At 44.5% G+C, this 20,477-nt stretch overlaps 1 protein-coding gene and 1 pseudogene across 1 annotated transcript; one reads left to right on the forward strand and one right to left on the reverse strand.

Annotated features, from left to right (window-relative positions):
- Positions 1-4,956: 4,956 nt before the first annotated feature.
- Positions 4,957-6,325, reverse strand: LOC136535967 (protein argonaute 4A-like; annotated as a pseudogene).
- Positions 6,326-15,266: 8,941 nt separating this feature from the next.
- Positions 15,267-18,286, forward strand: LOC136537646 (DNA repair RAD52-like protein 2, chloroplastic). Its single transcript, XM_066529600.1, has 4 exons — positions 15,267-15,632; positions 15,817-15,854; positions 16,304-16,395; positions 17,829-18,286. Exons 1-4 carry the CDS (start codon positions 15,340-15,342, stop codon positions 17,973-17,975), a joined length of 570 nt encoding a protein of 189 aa, XP_066385697.1. The 5' UTR covers positions 15,267-15,339; the 3' UTR covers positions 17,976-18,286.
- The last annotated feature ends 2,191 nt before the right edge of the window (positions 18,287-20,477 follow it).

The following is a 20,477-nucleotide window of genomic DNA, read 5'->3' on the forward strand; positions in this document are numbered from 1 at the left end:
GGTCCAATTGTAGGAGCTACAGGTGCTGAAATCACACTGTTGGTCTCACAGTTGTCATCAGAATCATCATTAGAACTGCTACTCGAGGAACAACAGTGTGATTTCAGCACCTGTAGCTCCTGCAATTGGAGCTCCAGGAGTAATACCTGCACTTGAAGCCCCAAACACTATTCCTACACTTTGGAGCTCCAGGAGTAATACCTGCACTTGAAGCCCCAAACACTATTCCTACACTTGGAGCTCCAAGTGCAATACCTACACTTGAAGCCCCAAAGTCAAACATCCATGCTAGGCATCTGAGTCCTGTTTTCTACTTCCGATGTCACTAATACCAGTACGCATTATGAGCCTACAAGAAGCCATGATTCTATGGACCACTCCATGAATCAAGCTGATTAGGGGTCGCATATCCACCTATGGAGGATCACTGACCATGTTTCCATCCCAAGATCCCAGCTTTGACCATGACGATCCAATAAAAAGAACCATCATGGAAGCTTCCCTACATGGAAGCATCCCTACATGATCTTCTTTTGTTTATGTTATTCACCTCTCTTTAGGGGTCTGCTATGTTGTTCTGTTAGTTGCCTATCTCTGAATCAGAGATGCTGGTTGCCCGGTTGGTTAGGGTTCTGGTCCTAAACTTTCTGCTATCTTTCTAAACAATTTCATGCATTTTGTAATTTTCGTGTACAATTTTTTCTATCTATCGTCTAATAATAAAACTAGCGACAAAGCTTTTGCCATCCTCTATGCATGGGCGTGATCAGAGCAAAACAGACCTGAAAATAATCGGGCTGGCCCGAGCCAGCCCAAACAACTTTGGCCCGATCGAAGCCCTGCCCAGCACTTTTATTGAGATTAACTCCTCAGAAACATCCTATTGACTTCAGCACACCTGTCAAAAGGAGCACACCTTGTAAAAGCAGCACGTAGAGCAAAAGGAGCACCCCAGCAACATGCATGGGCGTGATTAGAGCAAAACAGGCCTGAAAACAATCAGGCTGGCCTGAGCCAGCCCAAACAACTTGGCTCGGTCGAAGCCCTGCCCAGTACTTTTATTGAGATCAACTCCTCAGAAACATCCTATTGACTTCAGCACACCTGTCAAAAGGAGCACACCTTGCAAAAGCAGCACGTAGAGCAAAAGGAGCACCCTGCAACATGCAGTTTTGATCTAGATGTTTCTTTTCTTCTATCTACATATATAAGCCATCACAAGTCACATAAGCTCACGGGTTCACGGCAGGATTTTACACAAATATAAGTTACATAGTTGCACACGTTGTTAGCATAGAAGGCCATAGTTCACATAGCAAGATAGCTAATTCATCTAGTCAAAGATGAGCCTAAGATTGATTCCTCCAGGTTATCCCTTTTTGATCAATTGAACAATTTCACCAGGCACGGCTATAGCGTTTTCCTCGTGCTTCATAACGTATGACAAAAGCCCTAACTTGTAAGCTCTAATGAATGCATCCTTCCACTACAAATTGAAACAAACAGAGAGAAATGATGTTATACAACATTTTTAGAACTCCATAGTAGGTTAAAAGGGAAGTTCTTTCAACAGACCTCATCATCCTAGGTGAACTTCTTAAAAAAAATTTCTTCAGAACTTTTGAAATTTTCAAGAAAAAACATGGATGCAAAGACACTGGCATTGTGCTTTTATAGAGGAAGGAGTATGTGCCAATGAGGTTTCAGGAAATTGTACTTCTTTATATCCGCATTTTTTAAGGCTTCGTTTAGTTTGTCTCTCAAAGACAAACAGAAACTTCTAATACTGCGGAAGGAATCAATGTGGCAAAAAACATGGATCGGTTCACATCTATAAGCACAAAACATACGATAATCCATTCACCGCAGAAGAAGATAGGACAGTATATCTATAAAAACACACATCTTGGTTTAGTTTTGGGGAATTAATAGTTCCAAAAAAACAAACATGTATTGATGCACAACTTATAATTCTTGGAGATAACTTGGTGGACCTGGTTTGGCAATTTGGCCGAATGGGGGGTGCATGCTCAATCTTTTTCTCCAAATCTTGGTTGTCCTACACTTAGGGGAAAACAATAAGTGCAAGATATTTTGCTATAGTTCTTAAATTTGCTAGCAAAGCAATGACCTTTTACCTTATCTAGTGGTGGGACAAAGGTTCTGGTGCTACCAGTCAAATCTTTCTTTAGGCATTGAATTAATAATATCATAAGATCCCTGGCACCCTCACCTCCCTAGAGGGACTGTTCTAATTGAGAACCAGTCATTGAGATCTCTCCAAATCTCAATATAACATGTTCCTTACTTTTCGAATTGAAAACATGACACATATCAATATAGCAAGTTTTACAAGAATATAATCATAAGGTTTCTAGAAACATACCATTCAATGACAAGCTTATAAACCTCTTCAAGTATTTCATCCTTAAGTCACACGCGTGCTTTAGTAGACAAGTTAGGAAGTGGTCATTGCCTCACGCAAGCTGATGGTACCATTTCTGAGGAAACTGGCTTCTGCCTCTTCCTCCTATTATAATATATATCAGCCTTTTGGCTAGTCCGCTCTTCTTTACCAGCATCCTTCAACTTGTTGCCTCGAGCCTCGGCATTTTCTCCACATGCAGCCTTCTTATAGTCATCTAGAACATTCACTGATGAGCTTCCTGTATCCCTCTCCATGCCTTGAGTTTGGGTGTCTTCCTGCTTGTGATCATCACCCAGAGTCTTTATATCCCGAGCTTCCTTATTGCCTACGATTCTCTCCATGAATGCAGATACAGACAAAGGGTTGTCACTCATTCTGAACAACGCATCCTCTTCCCTTTCCTCATGAAGAGCAATGTTGAAAACAACGTTGTTATATGAGAAACTATTTTCCAAGCACTCAACATCACCATCATTATATTTAGTTATGACCATATCTCTTTTGTTAAGACAGTGGCAGAGAAGGTCTATGGAAGTTTCTATGCGACATTTTTTCACCATATCCTGCAATTTTAATTCATAATTAATTCTATGGGATTTGCATGTAGGAATATAACTGTTATAATTGTTGAATTACCTTGTTAATTCCACATATCTGCTCTATGTCATCAAATCCTTTGATATACAGTAATACATGAAAACCACAATCATAGCTGAAAAAAAGCAACCACAAAAGTGAGGAAGCATTGCAACAATCAACTGTTGGATCTGATTACAGCGTCGAAGTACTACGGGTTCAACCACAAGAAAACACGTATTCTTCAGCTTTACCAAAATATTCTTTGTTGCTTCTGCTGCTGCTTTCTCACTTTTGTGGTTGATTTTTTTCAGCTGTGATTGCGGTTTCCATGTGTTACTGTATATCAAAGGATTTAATGACACAGAGCAGATATGTGGAATTAACAAGGTAATTCAACAATTATAACAACTATATTCCTACTTGCAAATCCCATAGAATTAATTATGAATTAAAATTGTAGGATATGGTGAAAAAATATCGCATAGAAACTTCCATGGACCTTCTCTGCCATTGTCTTAACAAAAGAGATACGGTCATAACTGAATATAATGATGATGATGTTGAGTGCTTGGAAAATAGTTTCTCATATAACAACGTTGTTTTCAACACTGCTCTTCATGAATAAAGGGAAGAGGATGCGTTGTTCGGAATGAGTGACAACCCTTTGTCTGTATCTGTATTCATGGAGGGAATCATAGGCAATAAGGAAGCTTAGGATATAAAGATTCCGGGTGATGATCACAAGTAGGAAGACACCTAAACTCGAGGCATGGAGAGGGCTACAGGAAGCTCATCAGTGAATGTTCTAGATGACTATAAGAAGGCTGCCTATGGAGAAAATGTTGAGGCTAGAGGCAACAAGTTGAAGGATGCTGGTAAAGAAGAGCAGACTAGCCATAAGGCTAATATATATTGTAATAGGAGAAAGAGGCAGAAGCCACTTTCCTCAGAAATGGTACCATCAGCTTGAGCGAGGCAACGACCACTTCCTAACTTGTCTACTAAAGCATGTGTGTGGCTTAAGGATGAAATACTTGAAGAGGTTTATAAGCTTGTCATTGAATGGTATATTTCTGGAAACCTTATGATTATATTATTGTAAAACTTGCTATACTAATATGTGTCATGTTTTCAATTCGAAAAGTAAGGAACATGTTATATTGAGATTTGAAGAGATCTCAATGACTGGTTCTCAATTAGAATAGTCCCTCTAGGGAGGTGAGGGTGCCAGAGATCTTATGATATTATTAATTCAATGCCTAAAGAAAGATTTGACTGCTAGCACCAGAACCTTTGTCCCACCACTAGACAAGGTAAAAGGACATTGCTTTGCCAGCAAATTTAAGAACTATAGCAAAATATCTTGTACTTATTGTTTTCCCCTAAGTGCAGGACAACCAAGATTTGGAGAAAAAATTTGAGGATGTACTCCCCATTCGGCCAAATCGCCAAACTAGGTCCACCAAGTTATCTCCAAGAATTGTAAGTTGTGCATCAATACATGTTTTTTTTGGAACTGTTAATTCCCCAAAACCAAACCAAGATGTGTGTTTTTACAGATATACTGCCCTGTCTTCTTCTGCGGTGAATGGATTATCATATGTTTTATGCTTACAGATGTGAACCAGATCCATCTTTTTTGCCACATTGATTCCTTCCGCAGTATTAGAAGTTTCTGTTTGTCTTTGAGAGACAAACTAAACGAACCTTAAAAAATGCGAATACAAAGAAGTACAATTTCCTAAAACCTCATTGGCACATACTCCTTCCTTTATAAAGCCCAATGCCAGTGTCTTTACATCCATGTTTTTTCTTGAAAAATTCAAAAATTCTGAAGAATAAAATTTCAAGAAGTTCACCTGGTATGATGAGGTCTATTGAAAGAACTTCCCTTTTAACCTGCTATGGAGTTCTAAAAATACTGTATAACATCATTGTTATTTGGTACATCATCTTTGTAAAGGTAGAAGGTTGCATAACTCAACTGGAAAATATGTAGGCCGCTTTGGCTTTCCCACATTGATACATGGAAGATCACCAGAGTATTGCAGCTCTATGCCATGGTTCTTTACAAAGTAATCAAAACAGTGATCTCTTTAGAGTCACCATCGTTACCATTTTTACGTTTTAGTGTGAATAATTGCTCATGGCAAGGTCTGTCGCTGAGACCAATAGTCTTTTGTTCTTGGTTCGCTGGACTTATTTTTATCCTTAAGTTCTTTAGTGCACGCTTGGCCTTTGCCCAATCAATCATGCTTGGATCACTAACTTTCTGGTTAGCAAGCAGAAAATCAATGACAGGACTAGGTTTCACTATCATTGTGGTGGACACATCAACATTGAGTGAAAGTCCACTCTGGGTTGCACGAAAACTTGAATGAAACCCTCTATAGCCCACTATGCCACCACCCAGGTCAACAAAGTTCTTAGGATCATTGTGGAAGAATGATTGCCTTACTAATAGGCAACCTTGCTTAGCTGAGTGTCGCCTCAGAATGATGTCAATTACTCGAATTGCTTCTTGAGTGTGCTCTGATTCTTGACCTCTCAAGGCCTATGAGGTTGCACTCATAGGAATCTTCGCCGCATATAGAGACTTTGACCTTATAAGTCTTTGTATTGTAAGGCCTTCTGACCCTTTTCCTATCACTTCCAGGTGGACTGTCATTGCCTGGACTGCCATTTGTAGGAGTCTTTCCGGTTGAAACATCTTCAACCACGACAGTGAACTCATTTTTAACTTGAGGAAGAGCACCAATTGTGAATAGGCTCTTCTCACCGTCATATGCAAAATCTTTATTTGCAAGTGAACAGGCTCTTCTAACCGTCATATGCAAAATCTTTATTTGCATGTTCAGCAGCATAAGTTTGCTGCAGTTTTTCGATCACTTTTCTTCCTGACCCTTTGCGATCAACCGGTGCATCATCTTCGTACTTCAAGTTGACATAGTAATGATAGAAATAATCTTCTACTTTTGTGAGAGAAACTTTGAAGTGATTTGTTAGTAGCTTTATCGGCTGCCCTTTCTAACAAAGCCATTTTTCTAGACTAGACTCCAAGGTTTCAATGGCATCTTTGTTTCTTCTAGGCAATAATCAACATGAACTTGGGATTTCATTTTTCATCAAGAAACTTGCAAACCTCGATGATTTGTTGTAGCTCAATGTTCAACACCTTTCGCTAACTCCACCCCTAAAGATGATGACTTGGTCGGGCTTTCTCTTCCCAGAGGTGGTGTAGAAGTCAATCAAACACTCCCGGATCAGACCATCATCTTCAGATTCCCGTGGCTTAAACAAAGAGTCAATCATTTCCATTTTAGGGGACTAGGTGCGAACAAAGGCTCTATATTTTGAGATAAGAGGCCATTCATGAGAACTAACAACAGCAGCTATGGACGATACATCAGAATGTCCAGGAGACCCATGGCTGACGTTATCTTCACCTTTCCATGCGTACTCTAACACCATTTTGATGACTTATCACGCGTTTTTGTGTTCTGAGTGCCACTCTACTTCACATCAAAAGTAGGTGCCAATTATTCAGTTCATTTACAAGATGCCATTTCATCATTGGTTCAGTTAGGATAAAGGATATAAATGATGTAGGCATAGAGGAGTGGCTGCTGGGTCTCCCTTGGTTGGAATAAACTCACGCGTGGTTAGGAGAGAATCTGCTAGCTGGATAATCCAAGCATGGTTAGGAGAAGCGTATCCAAACAGGGCAAAGGCTCCCGGCTGTGTGGGTAGTGAAAGCACGGAGAGAGACATGGCCCTATTTGTTTGAGGCTAATTAAGAAACATTCGATATGCCACTTACCATCCCCGTATGGACCGAACCTTGGACTTTTCGTGTGTGGCCACCTTGGGTGGGCCCCTTAGGCCCGTGGGCCACCTCGATGGGCTCGTGACCCATGGCCCGTTCCGTCCCGTCCGTGGCCCGTTTTTTGGCCGTTTTTGACTCGTTTTCGCGTCGCATTACCTGTTTTGGCCCGTTTTCATTGGTTTTGGCTTGTTTTCTTCGTGCCATTGACTTAGACCGACTTAGGCATTTCCAACCATGCCTTGGGGCCTCTCATCACCCGTTTGCACCTCCTGTCACCTGGTTTGGGCCTGTTTTGGCCTTGCATGGCCCGTACTTAGCCCATCACGAGCCGTTTTCGCCTCGCGTGAGACATTTTTGTCCCAATGTCATCTTTTCCTTCTCTCATGACCCATTTCTGTGACCTCATCAGGCATATCCATCATGCTTGATTTGAGTCCTAGCCATTCCTCGGCATCCATCCAACCAACCATGCTGGGAAATCAGAATCAAATGAGCTTACTTTTGCAAGGTTTTTGCTCAGAAACGCTGGTTTTCACCTCGATGGCGCACAAGGGTCATTGTTTTTCATGGATGGATGGAATCTTGGAGGCTAACCTTGGGTATAGATACATAACATCATTAGTCAAGCAAGGTAATGTTTGGTACTTCTGATATTTTGCATAACGTCATGTGACCAACAAGGTTATATGTGGCACCTCCGCTATATACAAATAACATACTTATCAAATGTCAGTAAGATGTATTACCATATTTTATCCAACAATAATCATGGTTATCCTTGGCTAACCAAACCCTCACTCCCTACTATACCTAAGGGGAATCCAGCCCTTCCAGATATTCTAGAAGTTTTTTGTATGGTTCCTTCAGGTGTTTCGGAGGACCTCGGGAAATCCATATGATATGTAGTTTTGCTTGGATTTTGCTCAGAAACTATGGTTTCTGCCTCGGAGGTGCACGAGAGTTGTTGTTTTTTCGTGGATGGGGCAAACCTTGGAGGTAGAGTCATTGTTTTTCGCCGATGGACCAAACCTTGGAGGCTGGCCTCGGGTATAGATATAGCACATTCAAATAATGGTAAACTTGCAGCCATGGATCCAAGACCATAGGAGGACGCACGTATGGATGGCCTCCTATGCCGGCAGGAACGATAGGATCTGCATCCGAATCTCCTCTAGAAGCTTGCTGAGATGGTCGATAGGGTAGATCATTGCCACTAGAGGTATGGGTGCATACAGATAGTAGTACTTATAATCATTCCTATGTATTAAAGTTACTTACATGTACCACGAGTCAACATTCGGTATGGCACTTACCATTCCTATATAAAAAAGTTATGAGAATGCACCGACGGTATCAATTTTAACCGTTCCCATGTACCAAAATTACTTTCAGGTACCGCAGCGCAAGATACAGTACCGGACTTACCATTCCTCTATATAAAGGTTATTAGATGGCACGAAGATAAAAGGTGTAACCGTAGGTCTCTAAAGCAGGTATTGGTGAATACGGACGGTTGTACTCATAACCGTTCCCATGTATGAAAGTTACTTACATGTACCACGAGTCAACATTTGGTATTCTACTTACCGTCACCATATAAAAATGTTATTAGGATGCACCGACGGTACCACGTCTAACGGTTAGCATGTACACAAATTACTTTTAGGTACCACAGCACAAGATACGGTACTGGACTTACCGTCAAATTATATAAAAGTTATGAGAAAACACCGGAGATATCATGTGTTACCGTGGATGTCTAAAGAAGGTATGGGTGCATACAGACGGTAGTACTTATAACCGTTGCGATGTATGAAAGTTACTTAAATATACCGCGAGTCAACATTCGGTATGCCACTTACCGTCCCCGTATGGACCGAACCTTGGACTTTTCGTGTGGGGCCACCTTGGGTGGGTCCCTTGGGCCTTGTGGGCCACCTCGATGGGCTCGGGACCCATGACTGGTTCCGTCCCGTCTGTGGCCTGTTTTTTGGCCGTTTTTGGCTCGTTTTCACCGTGCCCTTCACTTAGACTGACTTAGCCATTTTCATGCATGTTTAGTGGCCCGATTTGACTCGTTTCCACGTCGCATTACCTATTTTGGCCCATTTTCATCGGTTTTGGCTCGTTTTCTTCGTGCCATTGAATTATCATGAATGATCGAATCAGCGCGCAGAGCCCGCGTTAGCCTTTTATCTAAATGCACCCCTCCCGAAAGTCGGGTTTCTCTTGTATCTAGAGTGATGGCTTGCTTTGAGCACTCTAGGGCGTGCATGTTTGATATCCATCCTGAAGTCGGCTCAGCACGCAGGCCTAGCCTAGGCCAGCCACTACCTATCCCAAGTGGTGAAACTGCACTTGTTTGGTTTCCTATACAAACTGGACCAGGCCCATAGAAGATTGTGTTTGATTCAACAGTAGGGAGCCAAGCCCAACACCAACTAACTGCAATTATCATAGCGAGATCGTGTTTGATCTTAGTGAGGCCAGCAACTAGGGAGAAGAGCACACAAATGAAACAACATATATCATAGAGGTAATAGAAATTCATTGAACAAATAAATTAGTGTTGCATTACAAATAAAATACAGCTTACAACATACAATTAGTGTTGTTGAAATTAAGAGCCTCAAACACAATAATCAGTTAACCAAGTGAGCCATCTCATCCATCATCTAGTTTTAGTGTCATCATAGGCCTAAGTATGGCAGTTGCACTGCCCAGTCTTGCTCACCCTCATCCATGGTCCAAAACCACGATCACAAGTGTGATGATTACCAAATTTTTCCAACAAGTCTTACCATGAATAGGAAGAATGCCTTAACAACAATCTTCTTGGGGCAGCTTAAAGGAGAGGGGAGCTGCTTCTCCCAGAGATGCATTGAAATCTCTCACTGCCTCCTCATAATTCTTGTGCTTCAAAAAAAAACTAGCTTTAGAGAACCTAATAACTTGCCTAGGCTAGCCACTGCCTATCCCAAGTGGTGAAACTACACTTGTTTGGTTTCTTGTACAAACTGGACTAGGCCCATTGGAGATTGTGTTTGATTTAACAGTAGGGAGCCAAGCCCAACACCAACTAACTGCAACTATCATAGCGAGATCTTGTTTGATCTCAGCGATCCAGCAACTAGGGAGAAGAGCACACAAATGAAATAAAAGATAGTATGGCAGTTGCACTGCCTAGTCTTGCTCAGCCTCATCCACGGTCCAAACACCACGATCACAAGTGTGATGATTACCAAATTTTTCCAACAAGTCTTACCATGAACAGGAAGAATGCCTTGACAACAATCTTCTTGGGGTAGCTTAAAGGAGTAGGGAGCTGCTTCTCCTAGAGATGGATTTGCCGACCTAGGCAGACGACAACATAAGGCAACCCCACAAGCACCCTGGAGCCGACGAACCACACCCAGAGGATGTGCTCGACATAAATATGTTTTGTCCTCACAAATTCCCATGCAACAAGTAGCATCTCACAAGCACTTTTCAACATAGCAAGCAAAAGGTGCTCGCACAAATGAAGGGACACTGGCATCGGGAGTCGGCCGCACATCAGCGGGGGTCCTCCAAGCAGTCACAGGTCTAAAACAACTCATGTGCTAGCGTATCCATGATGGTTTAGCCATCCAAAGCATCCCTCCTCGCTAGGCATGGTGAGTCTACTTGCGAGGACAACAACTGAAAGTCCATAGAGCACGACAGAAACCAAAACTTATCCAACAACGGGCCAAAAGCATGCAACCAAAACTGTTCCAACAACACGTACTCCTCCCAAGCCAGTCAGGTGCCCACAGAAGCCCATAGAAGCAAGCCACCATAGGCTACTATGCAGCAAGAGAGACTGCGAGTCACCAAAATAGTTCCAACAACACGCTTGCCACCCTAGCCAGCAGCCACCTGCAGCAGCCCGCCAAACTAGGCCACCACAAGCTACCGGCTAGCCAAGGATGCCACGCATCATCAAAATAGTTCAAACAAAAAGCTACCCACCCTACCTAGCTAGCTGCCCATAGCAGCCTGCTAAAGCATGACACCACAGGCTACTGACCGACTAGGGAGGCCATGAGTAAACAACATGCTGGCTACCCTAGCTAGCTAGCTAGCTAGGGATGTCACGCTGAACTCCTAGTACAGTCACATAGCATGCAGCCACTAAAGGCCACACGTTGGCTAGCCATGGCCAGCCAGCAGTAAGCTGCAGCTAGCCAAAGCTGGCCATCGGCCAACCACGGAGGCCGAGGGGCATGACCGACATTATGGTAGAGCCTTATGAATGGGTCATCAAAAAACTAGTGGTTTCAAACCATTTTACCTAAGGTCTCTGCTAACCGAACCCTCTCCCCCTAATATACCTAAGGGGCATCCAGGCCCCCCAGGAGTTTTGGCAGTTTTCTATATGGTTCCTTCAGGCGTTTTGGAGGACCTTAGGAAATCCTTGTGATATGCAGTTTTGCCTGAGACCTCACAGCCGGTCCTCGTTAGAGCTGCAGCTTTGTCATAGGCTAGGACAACCCCTAAAGTTGTTGCTGCTTTTGCTGAAAGGAGGGAGTTTGACAAGATACTGATATACTCAAAGCAGGTTTGCTATTTGTTTATTTTGTTTTTTAGTTGTTAATTGTTATACCTCATTGGAGCTTTGAATTTTATTTCTACAACTTGGTTCCAGGTCGGGTACATGCTAGATTATCTCTTCCTTCTCTAGACCATCCTGCGTACAAATCCACAGGTGATTGATTGTTTAACAAAATCGGTCATTTATTAATATCGTGCCCATGTGGCCACACGCCACAACGAATGCCAACACTCCATTTCCGTATGATGTGTGGGGGGGGTTGGTTATTTCATTAAGGATAGAAGAATATCATTTACACGTGGCTGCACACCTAATGGAGCACATCAGTCAAATGGAGTAGCTCAGTGAAATGGAGGATGTGCTATTGAAATGGAGCACATCAACAAAATGGAGCATGTGCTGGTGAAATAGAGCACATCAGCAAAATGGAGCATCTGACTCTCTAATGGAGCACATCAGCAAAATGGAGCATGTGCCGATGAAATGGAGCAGCTCAATGAAATGCTCCATTTCATTGACTAGCACATGCTCCATTTCACTGAGCTGCTCCATTAGAGAGCCAGATGCTTCATTTTGTTGATGTGCTCCATTTTCCCGGCACATGCTTCATTTTACTGATGTGCTGCATTTCACCGTCACATGCTCCATTTCATTGAGCTGCTCCATTTCACAAACACCTGCTCCATTTTGCTGATGTGCTCCATTTCACCGGCACATGCTCCATTTCCTTGAGCTGCTCCATTAGAGAGCCACATGCTACATTTGACCGATGTGCTCCATTTGACCGGCACATGCTCCATTTCACTGAGCTGCTCTATTTCACTGGCACATGCTCCATTTTGCTGATGTGCTCCATTTCCTCGGCACATGCTCCATTTTGCTGAGGTGCTCCATTTGACTGGCACATGCTCCATTTCACTGAGCTGCTCCATTTCACCGACACATGCTCCATTTCCTTGAGCTGCTCCATTAGAGAGCCACATGCTTCATTTGACCGATGTGCTCCATTTGACCGGCACATGCTCCATTTCATTGAGCTGCTCCATTTGACCGGCACATGCTCCATTTTGCTGATGTGCTCCATTTCCCCGGCACATGCTCCATTTTGTTGAGGTGCTCCATTTGACCAGCACATGCTCCATTTGCTGATGTGCTGCATTTCACTATCACATCCTCCATTTCACTGAGCTGCTCCATTTCACATGCACATGCTCCATTTTCTTGAGCTGCTCCATTAGAGAGCCACATGCTCCATTTGACAGATGTGCTCCATTTGACCGGCACATGCTCCATTTTGTGGATGTGCTCCATTTCACCGGCACATGCTCCATTTCCTTGAGCTGCTCCATTATAGAGCCACATGCTCCATTTGACCGATGTGCTCCATTTCCCCATCACATGATCCATTTTGATGATGTGCTCCATTTCATCGGCACATGCTCTATTTCATTGAGCCGCTCCATTTCACAGGCACATGCTCCATTTCCTTGAGCAGCTCCATTAGAGAGCCATATGCTCCATTTGACCGATGTGCTCCATTTCACCGGCATATGCTACATTTTCCTGAGCTGCTCCATTTCACCGTCACCTGCTCCATTTCATTGAGCTGCTCTATTAGAGAGCCATCTGCTTCCTTTGTGGAGAGAAGCGAAAGTATCTCACCAAGGACAGCGTTGGGAGGCCACTGATGCGGTCAACGCCGTCATCATCGTTGCCGCCGCCACCAGCAGCATTAGGCAGTGGTGGTTCCTTGCTATGTGTTATAGGTATAGGATTCCCCGCCTCCGTGGTTTCCGTTGTCCGCGGCGGGGCTCATCGGCTACTAGGTCCTTGGATCTCCTCCTCTTGGCATTAGGCCCAGCAGCTCCATCTCCGCGGCCGGCACTTGGCGCCTTGTGGTGGAGGCAGCGCCGCAGCACAGTGAGGATCCATGGCAGTGGCAGTGGAGACTGTGGCGGCCGAGAGCAGTGAGAGGGTTAGGGTTTGGGTGCGTGCTAATGCTGTGGGTGCTCAGACCAGACGTTGACGGCGATAACCGATCCCCCAACTGCACAGTCACGCCAGCGCCCAGCCCAGTGGTTGGTAGCCTATGACTTGGCATGGCTCTGGCCACGGTCCGCCGTCACCTTGTGACTTAGCCAAATTCTTGGTTGGTTGCCTTGCCTTGTGTTGCAGACGAGCGCCGTACGCTGTTTGAAAGGGTCGGCCAGGGTCACGCGGGGTTCAAACCTGACCGAAGCTGGCCTTATTATCATCATCATCCAGAGATGTAGAGCTGCTACTGGAACAAGCATTTGGGGCTTCAAGCGAAGGTATTGCACCTGGAGCTCCAATTGTAGGAATAGTGTTTGGGGCTTCAAATGTAGGTATTGCTCCTAGAGGTCCAATTGCAGGAGCTACAGGTGCTGAAATCACACTGTTGGTCTCACAGTTGTCAACAGAATCATCATCAGAACTACTACTTGAGGAACAACAGTGTGATTTCAGCACCTGTAGCTCCTGCAATTGGAGCTCCAGGAGTAATACCTGCACTTGAAGCCCCAAACACTATGCCTACACTTGGAGCTCCAAGTGCAATACCTGCACTTGAAGCCCCAAAGTCAAACATCCATGCTAGGCATCTGAGTCCCGTTTTCTACTTCCGGTGTCACTAATACCAGTCCACATTATGAGCCTACATGAAGCCATGATTCTATGGACCACTCCACGAATCAAGCTGATTAGGGGTCGCATATCCACCTATGGAGGATCGCGGACCATGTTTCCATCCTAAGATCCCAGCTTTGACCATGACGATCCAATAAAAAGAACCGTCATGGAAGCATCCCTACATGATCAAAACAGCTCGATCTGGGAGGACTTATAGGGGAATGCGAGTTCCGATGGCTAGATCTCGGGGAAACTCCTGTTTCCGCTGCTCATGGCTTCCTTGCTCGGTCCCTGATCTAACGAGCATGGTGGCGGGGAGTTGGGGATGAGTGTGGCGACGGCAGGGAGTGGTGAACCTAGGCGGCGGAAGTCGGAGGCAGTGACCGGGATTTTTCCTAGAACAGAGCATGGGGATTAGAATGCAGAGAGAAGGTTCTGTTCGATCATAGGGTCAACGGGTCGCGACCCTGTGTGCCCCCGTATCATTTTGGTTCGGTACGTCGCGACCCGATGGCATATTTCAGGAGCGGGCTGTGTTAAAGAAAGGTTCGAACCGAACCCCGCAGGTCTAATACATACAACTCCTCCATCTTCTGATTAGATTTTTTTTATAAACCCTCTAGTTGAATGTCTATAGTAGGGTTGAAATCCATCATCCATGTCATCCCATCTCGAGATCCCCATTGTCCAAATAAACCTAGTCAAAGCTTCATGTTCGTTGCATTTTGATTACTCATTGAAATCTGTTTGTCCATGCCATTGGAAATTGTACCAAATGTTTTTCTTCCATAGCTTGTTGCTAGCGAGATGGTGCATTGCAATGCAAACAAGCTCCATGTAATGTACTTCTATTGATGTTTGAGTGCATTCACAATCAAACCAGCTAATTTTTTCAATATGCACTATAAGACAAACGATAAAAAGACAAATTAAAAGGCCGTTTCAATTAAGATAGATGTCAAGGAACCATTGATATCGCTACAAAAGTACATACATTTTATCATGTATCTGAAACAACTTTTAAAGTACACGATACATGAGCAAGAAAAAATCATTTACAAGTTGGTATAAAACATGCGCAAGGATTAAGAGAAACAGCATTTGTATTAAACAAAAAAAAAATGTTATGGGTAGATTGCCTACGTTGGATGAGCTTTCAACGGTTGAGATCAGCAAGAAGCGGCATCAGTCTAGTCAATGTCCCATTCGCACCAACCGCGGTTGCCCCCCCTGACCAGCCTTTGATCCCCCCGCCGCCCGCCGCCGCCGAAGCCCCAGACCATGGAGCACGCCTCCGCCTTCCTCGCGCGCGCGCTCACCACTCCGCTCCCGGCATCCGCCGCTCTCCCGCGGCGCCGCCCGGCCCGCGTGGCCGTCGCCGCCGCGGCGCCGGAGCGCAAGCCGCCGGGCGCGGTGGCGTCCACCACCAACTACGTCGTGCCGCTCGACTCCGCGCCGTCCGGGATCACGCGCCCGCTCGTCGAGATCCTCCGCGACCTCAACAAGCGCGTCCCTGACGCCATCGTGCGGCCCCCCTCCCGGCGCGCCTCCGCCTCCGACCCCGTCATCCCCTGGTGCGTGCGCCGCCCCACCTACCACGTTACTAGCTCTCTTGCTCTTCTCATGCTGGGTCTGGGCTAAAGCGTCGCAGATCTTAATCCTAGGTCAGAATTCAGGCGGATCTAGCAACCCAGGCGTGATGCTTGGAGCATACTCATATTTTATCTGACAACTCTTCCTTGTCCTGATTGTTCACAGGTACCATGCCAACAGGATGCTCAGCTTTTATGCTCCAGGTGAGGCTACAATCCAAACTCATGCTACTGATAATGCCCACTCACTATGATGTGCTCTTGTAACAGCTGAGGCTAGTTGCCATTTTTCTGCCTGTTATTTTTGAATTGTGCATGGTGCATCCCCATCCAAGCAGCTTGCTTTCATACACATACACCATTGAGCTTGAAACTTGAAAGGTTGTAAACTTGTAATGAAGCGTGAAGGGTGGATCGGTAAGTAGTAGTAGTATACATGTGCTGCATAGGATTATTGTCATTTGGGTGTCAGCAAAAATCCATTTATCATGAGGCGAATTTTCAACATTTCCTTTTCTTTCCCTTGTAAAACTGCTCCAGCCCCTTGCTCCACTGATCTTGTGTGCTGACTCTCGACTTGAAATGTGCTGGTTGTGCTTCATGTGCCAACTGTTTGCTTTTCATCATTTCACTGGGTTGTTCTCTTTATTCAGGTTGGTGTGGGGAAGTCCGTGATGTTATTTACACTGACAGTGGAAAGGTGACGGTCATATACCGTGTGACTGTACGCGGAACAGATGGAGAGGTACCTCCACTATCATCTTCAACTGTGATAACTGATTGATATTTGTCTCAGACCATTAGTTGAATGGATAACCAATCTCGCTGTTGCTTATAACTTTATTGTGTAAGAACATTTTAGTATTTTTTCCTTTCTTTTTTTGTGGATAGATGATAGTTGATAGGTGGGGTTGGGCCTGAAATCCATGGGACAGCTCAGGCAAGAGAGGCTCTTTTTTGTGCATTATAGATTTATAGATGTTAGGTTACCATGAATTCTGCTAGTGCTAGTTCATCAGTTTTGTCAAAACGATTCCAGTGGCAGACCATTCCAAATTCTTACTCGATCTTAGTTTGTTCAGGCTTTGCCTATTTTCCCGCCCAAGGCATAACTGCATTGCTGTGTCATTTTTTGGCCATTAGTAAGAAGTATTTTTTTTTTTGAAAGATCCGGTTGCCCGGCTTGATCATATTAATAAGCAAGGTAAGCAGAGGCAAGCGTCTTTTACATGCGCGAGGGGCGCAGCCTACGCAGTAGCACTGCGTAGGTGGAGAAAAACCAGAAAAGCGATTACTCACTAAACATTGAACTACCAGGTAGAGCTAGAACTTTTCCTCCTGCAGAGATCCAGAAGGAGCACGTATCTTTGATCTCTGTGAAGAGCGATTGCGTCGATCTTCTAGAATCTCTGAAAACCACAGCATTCCTCTGCTTCCAAAGACCCCAAAGCGTTAGGATTGCAAGTGTATGCGCCCTTTTAGTGCCTTGATTGGCAAGCCGGCAAAACCAGTCCTCCATGTCATGTTCAGGTAGCCAGTGAGAGGGGTGCAGGTTTAAACATCCAGCCCAAATCGCAACAAGGCTCCAGACTTCTTGTGAGTAGGGGCATTCCACAAAGAGATGCATAGCTGTCTCCAAGTTCCTTTCACAGAGTGCACAAAAGTAGTTGTTTTTACAGCCTCGTAGCTGCAAACGCGCCGCTGTCCAGAGCTTATTTGCAGCAGCAACCAGACAGAATGTGGTTTGGTACATGCATGTTAATCCATACCATTAAACAAGGAGAGCCTAAAATGGCATAAGGAACTCCCAGTCTGTTCAGTTAGCCTCATGGGTGCCAGTGAACTATATGATATATGATATGAGCAGAGGGCATAAGGTTATGTGATTCAGCACTGGATCATAACCCTTCATCCTGCCTCGGACACCTTGGCTTTAACATTGTACTGTCCATGCCCAGTTAGGTTCTAGGTTATGCAGTCCGTGTTCTGATGGCTTTAATTTGCACCATGGTTTTAACAATCTGCGCTGTGGGCCATGCCCGATTACATTTTAGGCTATGCAGTTCGTGTTCTGAAGGAGATGTTGAATTTGCAGGCGTCAAATGAAATGTATTACTGGCACACTAAAACCGCAGAGTTATTTGATAGACCTGTCTGGTGTTGTTTCCACTGATGCAGGTTCATAGGGAGGCTGCTGGAACAGCATCACTGAGCGATGCACGGTTCGACGATCCCGTGTCTGCGGCAGAAGAGGCCGCGTTCTGCAAAGCCTGCGCGAGGTTTGGTTTCGGCCTGTACCTGTACCATGAGGACGAGACGCCATAGAAGACCAACATTTCTCCACATCATCTACGCCGGCTCTGTTCAGATTTGCGCTTGAGAGGCTGTGGTGTACTGGTGTTGATCAGTCAGTCTATCAGATACCCATCCATACTGCACTGCACGTCAAGTTACCCCTTGTTGCTAGGGTCCTTGAGCTGTTGTAAACTTGTAATGTTGGTGCGATGTTGTTTGCTCATTTTCGTACAGTCCTGTATTGCAAAAATGTTGCCAGCTGCAGTTGGTGTGGATTATGGAATTATGAATATATGCGTGGTACCTTTTTTTTTCCTTATCTCAAGCATACATATTCACTCTGTCCAAGTTTATAGAAAAATACACGTAGCATCAAATTAGTTTCAATGAATCCGCCATAAAATCTATTACCTAATGATAAAGATGCAAAATTTCAATCTATTTTTTTTTGTCTGTCTATTTTTTTTGTCCGTCTCCCTCTAACTATCGGACAATAAAGAGTTTTTTTCCGGCTAGACTTATATATATAATTCGTGTTCACACAAGTTAGAATAGCTCTTTATCTAGCGCAATACGGAGTCCGATTTAAAAAAGGTATAGATCTCTCCAATCGTGAGTAACGTGAATAGAAATCCTAATTCAAATAGAAAAGAATAAAAATAAACTTCAGTGCTTCCTGTTTCGCAAATCTTGTCCGTTCCGCATTCAGATTCTACTGTGGACTTTTGTTTAAAGTTTCTCCACTTCTGAGTTTGGTTTTATTTCCTATTTTTGGTTTTCATGATTTTTTATTTCTTTTTTTTTTTGTTTCTGGTGGATTTTTAATTTTTAATTTATTTAATTGGCTAAGTCTGTTTGGGTTTCCGTTCCCGGTCTATTTTATGTTTCTTTTTTCTTGTTCTTGGGATCTTTATTTTTAGTTTCCATTTTTCTGTCCGTTAGGTCCGTTTATATTTTTTATATTATTTCAATAGTTGACTCTCTCATTGCAAATAAAGTTTGTAACCAATTCTTATTAAAAATCAAGATCAGGCAATGGTCCAACTAATCAATCCGTAAATTGAAATATTGGGTAGTTTGTTATCCAATGCAGTTTAAATAAACATGGCTGCGAGGTATACGCATGTTCCACTGCAATTCATGACAAGGGCTACCATATAGAAAATTGAGAGAGTTCTTGCATCGTAATCATCAGGGGACATATCAGTCCATCCCCCCCTTTTTTTTTTGTCCACTCCCCTAATTATCTGGACAGTGGAGAGTTCCTTCCGTCCCGCCTTTTTTTATTTCACACATGCGGACTTATGACCCATACACATATGAGTTAGAACAACTTGTGCCAAGCGGTGATGGAAGTAGGGTCCGACTCTAATACGTATGGAATTGCGCCCTCTATACTCATGTATGACCCGGACTTGTGACCGACGCTATAAAAGATAGAAGTACTTGTGTCTAGCATTGATATAGAGTCAGATTTCTATACACATTGGGTTCACACGGTCATGTTTGCTAGTATTTCTTATTTGGCAATCTAGACTAGATGCTGACATATGGTTTTCTAAAATCTTAGTCGAAGTTACTCAATGGCTTGACACAAGCTTTTTCTTTTCCTATAAAATCTCATATGTCATTTTCACACCGGCGAACCGGCTTGTAATCGTACCCCTAAACTTGCCATCGCACTAGTCGTCGTTGGCTGCGACTGACGGGCTGAGTGTGCATGCGGGCAGGCGAGAGACGCGGATACACACACAACGACTCGCGGGGACGCGGGCGGCCGAGACGAGGTCGGACACCCAAGAGATGCGCGGCCGCTCCGCTTCGCTGCCCAACCCCTTGTCTCCGGAGAAAATGGGAATTTTGCCCTTATGGGGAGTGGGCTTCGCTAAAATGCCCTTAAGTTTGTGGGCTTCGCCAGAATGCCCTTATGAAAGATGTGTTTCACGTTATTTTGCCATTTCATGTTTTTTCTAACTTTGTAAATTTCTGACGCCATCTTTTTGACCAGGCGTGATCGTTTTACCCCTGCCCGCAACTGGGGAAAGCGAGCAGATGCAATCGAACCGAATCGAGCAGAGAGAGAAGTGCGGGCGGTGGTGCTGCTTGCCGCCGGCCACAGAGAGAGACGATGGGAGACAGAGAGGGGCTTGAGCGGTGGAGCTACTCACCGTTGACCAGAGCACTTGGGCGAGCGGCCAGTCGCTGGACCTAGGCGTTTGGGCGAGTGCCCACCTGAACCGAGCGCTGCTCTGGCGCTGGGAGCACGCGGCTCCTGTTGCTCGGCCTCCCACGACGAACAAGCAGGAAGAAACGAAGAACAACAGGTGTTGCCTGCCTACTACATGTGAGTGATCGGGGCTTCTAGCTAAGGACGAGCGGCGCACTGCGCTGGCCCTGTTGTCCGACCCTGTGTGCAAGCAGAAGAACAAGAGACCGATGCCTTCAAGAACAGAAAAAGGGCGACAACAAAATCGACGAAATCCGACTCAAAACTCCATGATTCGCTCCCAAATTTTGCGAGAAATTCAACTA

This window comes from Miscanthus floridulus, chromosome 2, assembly GCF_019320115.1.
Source record: "Miscanthus floridulus cultivar M001 chromosome 2, ASM1932011v1, whole genome shotgun sequence".
Classification (NCBI taxonomy): Eukaryota; Viridiplantae; Streptophyta; class Magnoliopsida; order Poales; family Poaceae; genus Miscanthus; species Miscanthus floridulus.

Excerpts from the sequence above, each read along its gene's own strand:
- LOC136537646 (XM_066529600.1), top strand. The coding sequence starts at position 15,340 with ATGGAGCACGCCTCCGCCTTCCTCGCGCGCGCGCTCACCACTCCGCTC. Across the intron at positions 15,633-15,816 it reads TCCGACCCCGTCATCCCCTG|GTACCATGCCAACAGGATGC; the intron begins GTGCGTGCGCCG and ends GATTGTTCACAG. Across the intron at positions 15,855-16,303 it reads GCTCAGCTTTTATGCTCCAG|GTTGGTGTGGGGAAGTCCGT; the intron begins GTGAGGCTACAA and ends CTCTTTATTCAG.